At 31.9% G+C, this 11,435-nt stretch overlaps 2 protein-coding genes across 2 annotated transcripts; one reads left to right on the forward strand and one right to left on the reverse strand.

Moving 5' to 3' along the window:
* Positions 1-763: 763 nt before the first annotated feature.
* Positions 764-6,736, reverse strand: LOTGIDRAFT_178363 (hypothetical protein; the record flags this gene model as incomplete). Its single annotated transcript, XM_009055741.1, has 10 exons — positions 764-856; positions 1,249-1,377; positions 2,598-2,711; positions 3,168-3,236; positions 4,356-4,408; positions 4,786-4,888; positions 5,168-5,245; positions 5,534-5,727; positions 6,371-6,435; positions 6,654-6,736. The coding sequence occupies 10 exons, from the start codon at positions 6,734-6,736 to the stop codon at positions 764-766; spliced, it is 981 nt and encodes a 326-aa protein (XP_009053989.1).
* A 1,621-nt stretch (positions 6,737-8,357) lies between these two features.
* LOTGIDRAFT_215104 (hypothetical protein) lies at positions 8,358-9,686 on the forward strand. Its single transcript, XM_009055742.1, has 2 exons — positions 8,358-8,470; positions 8,867-9,686. Exon 2 carries the CDS (start codon positions 9,383-9,385, stop codon positions 9,575-9,577), a length of 195 nt encoding a protein of 64 aa, XP_009053990.1. The 5' UTR covers positions 8,358-8,470; positions 8,867-9,382; the 3' UTR covers positions 9,578-9,686.
* Positions 9,687-11,435: the final 1,749 nt, after the last annotated feature.

The raw sequence follows: 11,435 nt of genomic DNA on the forward strand, positions 1-11,435 counted from the left end.
GCGGTGGCAACAGGCATTGTGGGAAGGTAAATATCACAAGGGAGGCAATTGTGTTTTCTTTTATCAGATAATTCAACAACTAATTTCTCCCATTCAGTAAGGTTTAAGTAAAATTTATTCAAAATTCCACGTGAAATGTATGGGCAAGAACAATATAAAATTATCTAAGACAAAACTTTTCTTATGAATAAAGGGTATGAATTGTAGAAATGAAATGGTTTGATGAAAACAGGCAGTGTAGTCGATCAATGGTTCAATGGTTGGCTTATTTCATTTTAATATAAGATAACAAAATGTTTGATTTTAATTTGGAAAGTAAGTATCAGCTGGTAGAGCAAATATTTAGAGGACTGTATTCCTATACATTCAAAGAAAATATTGTGTATTATTCCATTTGGATACTAAAGTGTGAGCTAAAATGTTTTTTTTTTTTTTTTCATGAGAGTATACTTTGGTAAATAATTGAAACCCCTTTTGACATCTTCACAATGTCAAGTTATTACAAAGTTTGTATTAAACAAGGTTCTAATAGATTGACATGTGAAGATGCCCTATCGAAAGAAAATTGCAATACATGTTCAGGTATCAAATTTATTCATATCAAACAGATTTCACATCCATTCATTTATACCGAAATCGTTTTTAATAAACAAAGCCACGAGCACATCAATCATTATCCAAATGTGGTTTTCGATAACAGTTTTAACTGTGTTATTATACCATTCGCACAAACAGTCAGTAGGCCTACAGTATAGCTTCATATCTAACAATTTGGAATCAATTTAAGTGAGAAGGCTTTATAGCCAAAGTTAGTACAGACATCTATTTTATAACTATTTCCTGCCACTGATAGAACCTGAAATAGAAATTAAGTCAAGCATTAAATCATAATAGATTATGTAACAATATTGACCTAATAAGCCTCTTGACAATATTGTTGTGCATCGCCATTTACTTTATATTGTCTAATTGTCTGTGCCTATCTTACCAATGGCTCATTATCTGATAAAATATGAACATATTTGACTTCAAATGTTGTCAGATCATGGGGAGCAAGAGTCATCCACAGAATTAAATTCCTATCAAATGCATACATATTGCACTTTTAACAGTATTTCAGTAGATCACCAATGTGTCTTCATATAGCAGTTTTTTTCAATAGGCATATCCCTCATGATAAACAATAACAAACTGAATGCAACAGATGTAGTATGTTTTATTTTGATTGATGACCATGTGAAAACTTACCCGTGTAGAATCTGAGACTGTATTTATTGATATATTATATGTTGATGTTGGTGTACAGGGAACTTGTGATTTAATATCTCCATTAACAAACCAATGATTAACTAATGGTTTACTACCACCAGATATAACCTATATAAATAATAGTATCATAATTATTAAATAACTAACAGTCTACTACCACCAGATATAACCTATATAAATAATAGTATCATAATTATTAAATAACTAAGAGTTTACTACCACCAGATATAACTTACATAAATAATAGTATCATAATTATTAAATAACTAAGAGTTTACTACCACCAGATATAACTTATATAAATAATAGTATCATAATTATTAAATAACTAAGAGTTTACTGCCACCAGATATAACTTATATAAATTATAGTATCATAATTATTAAATAACTAACAGTCTACTACCACCAGATATAACCTATATAAATAATAGTATCATAATTATTAAATAACTAACAGTTTACTACCACCAGATATAACCTATATAAATAATAGTATCATAATTATTAAATAACTAACAGTTTACTACCACCAGATATAACCTATATAAATAATAGTATCATAATTATTAAATAACTAACAGTTTACTGCCACCAGATATAACTTATATAAATAATAGTATCATAATTATTAAATAACTAAGAGTTTACTACCACCAGATATAACCTATATAAATAATAGTATCATAATTATTAAATAACTAAGAGTTTACTACCACCAGATATAACTTATATAAATTATAGTATCATAATTATTAAATAACTAACAGTCTACTACCACCAGATATAACCTATATAAATAATAGTATCATAATTATTAAATAACTAAGAGTTTACTACCACCAGATATAACTTATATAAATTATAGTATCATAATTATTAAATAACTAACAGTTTACTACCACCAGATATAACTTACATAAATTATAGTATCATAATTATTAAATAGCTAACAGTTTACTACCACCAGATATAACTTATATAAATAATAGTATCATAATTATCAGGATTAAGCCCTTTTATCCTACACTTTGCCATGATGTGAAGTGGTAATAGTCAACTTGGCACCTAACCAAAATGGCCTAAAATTATCTAACCATAATAATTTTTATAAATGGGGCCATTTTGATTAATTTTGACCTTTGATGCCATTTATCTTGGGGTCATTTTGGTTTGGTGCCAAGTTTATTATAACTCGGGTGGAGACTTAACACTCAAGAGTGTGTTGTGCTAACCTGCTGGCATCACATAGTAATGGCATAGTAAGAAACTGGTTCACATGGTAAAAATATAAGCAAAAAGATTGATTAAAACATGACAGTAACTTACAGTTTCTTCATGATACATGACAAAGTTTTGACAGGAAGCTGGAGTATCGAATATAGCAGTGGGAGATAGAGATCTCATGTGCCATGTTGACAGCCTGGGACCGCCACCACAGATCTACAATATAGATTCTAATCTTAGATCCCAAAACAGATTCAAATGATTTTTAGCCTTTGCATGTCTATTGGGCATCCTACACTTAGGGGATTCTGTTTGCACAAAAAAGGTGATCGCTAAAAAACTTCCAAGTCGCCATTTTCTGGGGTTGATTTGGACTTTGAATATATTTAACTGGTCTCCAAAAATACAAAAATTGTACGAAAATTTCATAATTCCTTTAAATATATAAATATAAAAAGAAATTTCCGTTTTATTTATTTCGTTCACAAGCTTATCTTCTATCTACTAAAAATTGGGATATCAAAAAGTTGTAGGTCTTGTCAAAAAAGTCTCTTGGACTCGATGATTGAAACATGAGTCTTCTTTATAACTATTTTTACAATTCCTGTTTCTGAGACCAAGGTATGATTGACTAGTGAAAATATGAACCACGCCTTTTAAAATTAAACCTACCAGCCAATCTTCACTTTGATCTAAATCTACACAACCAACCCATTTACCAAACTCAGGTCGATTACATTCCTACAAAAACACAGTTAAGATATTTAACAGTCTCGAATGACTTGATGCTTTTTCAATGTCCCTCCCACCCGCATCACCACCAGGGGAAACCACATTGAAAATTCCGAAGGTATTATCTCAGCCTATGTGTCGGGATTGAACCCTGGACCTTCAGTTTAGCAAGCAAGTGCCCAACTCACTGAGCAATGGATGTTCCTATTTTCAAAGCAGGTGTTGCAATTTTATTGACAAATGAGTAACTGGTATTTTTTGTTATCTTCAATTGTTGTAAGCCTCATAGCTTCTCAGATCTTCTTTCGAGGAGCAGAAAAGTAGGATCTATAAAAGCAATCTTTTCAAATAACTTAACTTGGTTTTGAAAGTTCATGAACGTCTAAGAATACACTTGTCCTATGGCTAATATTTGTGTTTAATAGTGACCATTGCGTAACTAAGTTTGCATCCCATACTTTATTAATTAAGAAAAGGCGACAATAAAATAATATTCAGATTTAAAAAAACAAGTGAGCAAGCAATCCAATGAAAAAGAGTCTGGGTAATAAACGCTAAAACAGGAAAAAGGAAAAGTCCATCAATGTGCAAGTGCAAAATGGTAATCATCTTCAGATGTAAACAAACGACCTTTGCCAATTATTAATATTCGTGTCAGTGGTGGAGTATTCATTGTAAATTATATGAAGTGCTTTTTCTCAGTCTTCCAATAATTCATATTTCATACATTCTTCAAAAATTCTTCCATTCAAAAGTAGAGGTCAAGGACACAGAAAACCCGTGTGTGAGTTACATCCCCTTATAATTACAACAGATTTCCAAGACTTATGATTTGAAATTCACTTTCTCTATGTGTTCAGCATTTTCATAATCTATTACTCAATTTTGTGGATTTATTAGATTATGCGGGATTTTGATATTTAGTTGTGACACCAGGTAAGTCCACTGATGCACATAAACTGTTATTGGCCAAGTTTGAGCGAAATAAAAATTCAATGTTCATTCTAAAACGTTCTATTCCTTTAACATTTAGATTGCAACTGTAATCAGATGAACATATTCTCAACACTTACAGTCAGTTACAATCAATGTACACTCTGAAGTTCAGAAATCCACAGAAAAACTAACCTGAGATTTATAAGGTTCTAATGTATGAATTGGTTCATGACAACTTCTGGAATCTAAAATATTTATGTCAAAATTTTTATATGAAAAAAATGAAGATATTCTAAGATGAAACTTTAAAGGTATTGTAAAGAAGTTTTCTAAAATCAGAGACACTGATATCATCAATTTGCATCATTCCAATTTTCAATCAGATGTCTGTGGTTCCTTATGTATTAATACTAATTTCGCAATTAGTGACGTCATCAAACATTTATTTTTTGTGGAATCTAAGTATGAGTATTTGAATATCATCTTCAAAATAGTACCGTTAGTATTAGTATTCAAATTCACTTTTTTAAAATTGAAGACAGTAACTTGGCTTTTATATAAATACAGTAATAAATATATGTAGTGCCTGCATCATGATCAATAAGTATTATTTTATATCTACCCCATATTTTGACAGTTCCATCTTCCGAAACAGATATACATTCTCTTCCATTATTCTTTAAACATAGACTGTGAATATAATCCTCATGGCCTTGTAATGTGTTCTACAAAACAAAATAAATATCTATATTATAGTGACTTTTTCTAGAGTTGAACACAAATCTACAGGTTTTGACCTTTTTTCTAATAGAAATGAAAAGCAGGACACAGGAGTAATCCTTGTTGATGAAACCCAACGCTCACTTGCAGATTTATTAAAATAGTTTCAATACTTTTTCACGAAAAGCTTTCAACAATAAAGATAGTAAATTGGTTCCTCAACTTTGACTTATGGTTTATCATTTTTTGGACTAAATAAAAACCCAAATAATCAGTTGGCCTACCTGTAACTGTCCAGTTTCTACATCCCAAATATGTACATCATTATCACCACCTCCAGCAAATAATCGTGATCCTTGATCCTGTAGTTTAAATTTAAAAAAAAAACCAATGACTTGAATTTTATTCTGTTGCAATTAATGACATTTATTCTTATCAGTTAAAAGAGATGAAGTAAATCCAGTCTATTTTTTCAGGAATGTTTGGCTATGATTTCAGTCTTCTACTTTTTACTGGTCTTGTAAAATTTACTTCTCAATGTTAAAATTTTCAGATAATAAGCAAATTGGTCAAAAATCTTGTTTCACAAAGAAATGTCAGCCTGAAATGAAATGAACACATTTCATCAGTATATTACATAAAATACAAACCTTTTTATCTACAACTAAACAATTTATTTCCGGATTGGTAAAAACACCTTTCTTAGGTAGAACTAAAGACCACACAACTTTTGGTGCTTTATTGTGAATGTCAGCCCATTTCCATGCTACTATATCTCCTTCGCCAGCACTGATTAGAAATGTTTCTGTTGATGTCAGACAATAAATAGCTCCTTCTTTACAACCTGTATATAGAAATAAATGCTAATAAAATATTTATTAGGTGAAGAACTGGCCGAGGTCACAAGAAGAGAACATACATATTTTAATAATGTTAAAGAATTTGAGTAATAAAAATTGAAAATACAATAAAATATACTTCGCTGTGTGCAAAGAGAAATTTCAACAATATCAATTTTGAAAAGACTGAAATAATACAATGCATCCAAATAATAAAATTCTTAATACATAAAGAGATTGTTTTAGAGTGCTAATGGAATGGGAACCAATTTACCATGGACAAGTAAATTACTTAGGTTTTTATATCTTTTAAAAGAAGTACATAGTGAAAGAGATCTATCTATAATATGAGTTTCTATGAGTAGCCATCCTTATAAAGTCCACATAGAGAGAAAATAAAAGAGTTTCATGTGAAATGAGTCCAAAGGCCTTTTAAGTATCATTTGAGCTGGAAATGATTGGAGAAGTCAAGGGTTCACAGAAAGAATAAGTGCTTGCTTTCCAGACCAATAACACGACACATTTCTGTAGTTCATAACACAATTTAGAAGATGATTCTAAATTAATTCATAGAGCAGATACTGGCAACTAGGCTTCTGGGGTGTTGACAATAAGTGATTACATAAACAATTTTTTTACTGAATTTACCTTTAAAACATAAGATTGGTAATCTAGATGATTCTCCTGCATCTGGTGATAAAGCTGAGACTATGCTGAAATTAAATCAGCCAGAAATGTTGAAAACTATCAGTAAGACCTACATTTCATAGTCAAGTTCACATATAAAATAAAGTTGAATGTACCCCTAAATACCATACTTTCTGTATTAAAAATGAAGTCATTCCTCTTCAATACCAGTCATTGACATCACATAATCAAAATAGCATGTTTCAATTGAAATTGCTTTAATCAACTTTCGGCTTTTACTTACCTAAAAATTGCAATATGGCCATAGTTATTAGCTACAGCCAAGTATTTCCCACACGGTGAAAAACACTGAGCAAATACTGTCATATGATGTAACTGACGTGGCTGATAATTTTTATCCTAGAAAGACATAAAACGAGCAAAGTTACTGTCCAACCACAATGTTTAAATAATCATAATGCGTCAATCATTTTTATGTGAATAGAAATCAAATTCAACATACTAAGATTGCCTGTAGGTTGATGAGAAAGTCACCCAATGAAAAGATCATCGCATGACATGAGTTGCCAATCATTCAATTGCAGAAGAAATCTAATATTAAACAGTCATATAACAAATGTGACAGCAGTAAGCTCTCAACTATTTTTAACAATAAATTACTAAATATCTAAAACCATTATTTTCTGCCTCGTCTTCCAGTCAGAAATATGTGTAGTTAGCGCTAATTGGTTCAATCAAAATTGAGTTCGAATAATCATAGATATCTGAAGATAACATGCTCATAATTGGGTAGTCGCTATTTTCCAGAACAGTTAAAATGGGGGCCGCAAGATTTAGAATACTTACCTAACTATTGAAATTTTCACGAAAGCTAAGGGGCATCTTCCTCTACGTGTGAGCATGAACTATTATGTATTTCATGATCAAGAACAAAAACATAGGCTTGTGGCAAGTCTCGCAAGTGAATACGCCCACCAGCAGCTTGATAAAGAGCTAAATGTGAACTGTAAAACAAACTCTATATCGTAGCCTGTAGAGTGAGCATGAGCCAAAAAAGTGAAGTAAAAAAAAAAAAAGCGATATCAAAGTTTTAAGCGATATCTCTAAAGAAAATCATCAGATCCTCACCAAATTCAATAGTGCACAACTCCATAATGATATTGACACACATACAAAAGATCAATAGAATCAATAGAGAATTGTAGTCTGTAGAGTGAGCACGAGCCAAAAAAGTGAAGAAAAAAAAAAAACGAGCGCGATATCAGAGTTTTAAGCAATATCTCTAAAGGAAATCATGGGATCATCACCAAATTCAATAGTGCACATCTTCATAATGATATTAACACATACAAAAAATCAAAAGAATCAATAGAGAATTGTAGTCTGTAGAGTGAGCACGAGCCAAAAAAGTGAAGAAAAAAAAAAAAACGAGCGCGATATCAGAGTTTTAAGCAATATCTCTAAAGGAAATCATGGGATCATCACCAAATTCAATAGTGCACATCTTCATAATGATATTAACACATACAAAAAATCAAAAGAATCAATAGAGAATTGCAGTCTATATAGTGAGTGCGAGCAAAAAAGTGAAGAAAAAAAAACGAACGCTACATCAGAGTTTTATGCGATATCTCTACAGAAAATCATCACCAAATTCAATAGTGCACAACTTCATAATGATATTGACACACATACAAAAGATCAAAAGAATCTACATAGAATTGTAGCCTGCAGAGAGAGCACAAGGTAAATGTGAACCAAATTCAATAGTGCACAACTTCATAATGATATTGACACACATACAAAAGATCAAAAGAATCTACAGAGAATTGTAGCCTGTAGAGTGAGCACAAGGTAAATGTGAACGGACGGACCGGCCGACAGGGGCAACCACAATGTACGCCCATACTTACGTGTGCTGTAGAAAAAACCGTTCTAGCCTTTGATATTCCATATGCGTTATAAATCAACTTTTTACCAAAACAAATTCATAGCCATTAAAGGTCTGCTTGAGTGAGACTATTTGATTTTTTGAGCGGCTTTCTCAAATAATCGGTTATGTTTATCGGCAAGAAAACAAAAATGATTTCTTGACTTCTTGGTTCAGATTCTGTGGTAATAGGACTGAATTTATCCAGCAACTTACCAACATGGCAATACGTGTATTAAACCTGATTCAAAATGGTATTAATTGAAAAACTTCAAGTAGGTTCTGTCGGCGAATTCAACTTCCGGGCACCTGCTACTCACTAAACTTACCTTCCAATAGAAGAGTTGAAGAGGTTGATGGAGTTGGGTTGATGTGTTTCCCCCAACCAAGCAGAAGAACTGAAATTTAGTTTCCAAGACCATTTTTGATATTTTGAAGGCAAGCAATCTTTGAACTCTTTCAATAGATTCTCAATTTCCCATTATTTGCATTTAAACGTGGAATTTCGGAGTGATATTTATGATCTTCGTTATGTTGTAAGTTGTAGCGAGCTGTTATTAATTAATATAGTCTCTCTCTATCAGAAAGTTATTGACCTTGAGTGTTTGGACCCATGGTTTTATGTTTGCCATAACATTTCAATTTCCTCACGTATGCATTCAAACTGTTATAAGAATGCACAAACTTTTGTATTTTGTTGATAATGTTTTTGAAAATTTGTCTTTTTCGATATTGTAGCCTCTGTTGAAGAATATCAGCTGTAAAGGACATAATATTTCTATAGTAACAGATTGACTATAACAAATGCAAATCTCTTTTTTTAATTTTTTTTAGGCAAGTTGAACTCTTGAAATTGGACTCAGAGACTGCATAAATGTTGTACCTGAAACTGAAATGGTCCAGGTTGTGAAAATCAGAAGATGTGATTAGAATGATAAGGAAATCCATAGTCAATAGTTGAAAAGGGTTCTGAAATTCTTGTTTGCTGGAGTGAAATTTACGAATTCCAATTTTGCATCAGTTTCCAAACATCTAAGGGTGAAGTTTTCATTGTCATAGAAGAGCATCTGCCACCTTTAAATATGCTTCCTAAAGATAGTGTGCACAAACATATAGTCAAAAGATTAACAAATTATGTTCCATCTTTTACAGACCTTTTTGATGAAGAATCTTTTTACATCTTTGCGTTTTGTTTTGTAATTGGCACAATAGCCTGTGTAATAATTGCATCAAGATATGTGAAGTTAGATGATGTATCACATGTTAAAACTGATTGATCAGGGTTAGGTAACTTTGCCCACATGTATGCCATATGGTGGTTGGCACACTTTCCTTAATCCAATACATGTATATGACTATCCAAAATTTGTCTAACCTTACATTGTTATGGCTTGTTCATATATGTGTGAAATATTTTTCATTTGATCTATTATTTTTTTTCCCAAAGTTTTTTTTCATCCAATAGTTTTTTTACACTAGTCTTAAGTCCATTTTTTTTATTTCTTTTATTTCTTTCTTACCATTCCTGCAATGTTATAATATGTATTCTTTAAAATTTGTGTTATCAGTTATGCTGAATTTGTATCTCAGTGCAATTTTTTCTTTATGATCTGTGTTTACAATGATGTGCAATAAAATTTATATATAGAATTTTAATAAGTGTTTATTTTTTGTGAAAAACTATATAACAAATGCCTATGCTAAGAAGCCTTGGACCACCAGTTAAACAAAAGAAATCCAATTTGTGTGTACATTATTATTGCAACTAACAGGAGAAAATTTTATGCTTCTATCATTTGTTTCTGCAAATCTTTTTTTCTAGATCTATAGATGTCGAAAGAAAAAGTGTAGTTGTGCATTTAACATTGTTATGACGTGGTTGTAAAAGTAAAAAATCTTTTTACTGATAAAGTGGTCGTCCATCGAGTTAAATCAGAGCCGTATATAGAGAGAGTCTGGCCAACTACGTCACAAGGCGCCATCTTGTTACCCTCTCTTAGCTACAAGATGGCCGACGTTATCCCTCGTAAACGCTCTAGAATTTACAGTTTTTATCCGATTTTGATAAAATTTGGTATGTCTATACAAAAACACAAAAAGAAGATAAATCTTGAATTTGAGCACTTTCCAATTATTAACCACCGAAATATTAAACCTGTAATCTTCCATATTAAAATAGCTAGGGCCTAGCTGTATATTTTACAGCTATATGGAACAATAGGCTAATCACTAGTTATAGTTTATGCAACATATTGATAAGTAATATAATGTATAATATAATTCATATTGTTTTTGATAATAATTCAAGGGAGGTGCCGCCCCACACCACTCCCCACCCCTGTCTCTTTTACTTATGGGCCTGAACAGAAAAAGGCTCATTATTCAGTTTCAATCAGCACAATTTATTTTATGTCATGAAGGCATGAAAGTTATATCACACCACTCAATAATCATCATTTCAGCTTTGAAACCATTTTGCTTCAGCTGTCGGCTGTTGTCCTGGCGATCTGTTTCTCTTTGACTGTCGTCAAAGTGATTCTGGAAGAGAAACCAAAATTTACACAAGTGAAAAGACTTAGTGTTCACATTATAGTCTAGACCCACAGTCTACATTGCCCTTCCATATTTTTCTGCAAATGTTAATAATGAAATAACATAAACAATGGTGGCGTTTCATTTGATCTCTAAAGGGGGTGGGGTAATACTGATAGGCATTTAGGAAATCAATGATATTGATAGGGAGAAGGGTGGTGGTGGGGGGGTTTTAGGTTGAAAATCAGAACCAGTGCAAATATTAGAATTAGGAGCCATGGCCCCTTGCCTCACCGTTCAAGCACCAATATGGCGCACACCTTTAAATTATACTGTTTGTTTTGGTGATTGGAAGTAAATAATACTAAATACTAAATAAGTAAATAGTCTTAGAATTTCACATTTATAGAAAAACATAAATCGATCGAGGAAGTGTAGGCCTATCAGAAATGTTGTTGACAGTGTCTCAGAAGCCATAGTGCATGCTCCTCGTCTAGGCCTAGGCTTAGAGAGCCAGTGCGTGGAAAGAAACCCTCTCACAAAGTTTCCATATCTATTATATCCAGTTTTTAGACCTGAACATAACACAATTTGCAAAACCCC

This window comes from Lottia gigantea (genome assembly GCF_000327385.1).
Source record: "Lottia gigantea unplaced genomic scaffold LOTGIsca_25, whole genome shotgun sequence".
Classification (NCBI taxonomy): domain Eukaryota; kingdom Metazoa; phylum Mollusca; class Gastropoda; family Lottiidae; genus Lottia; species Lottia gigantea.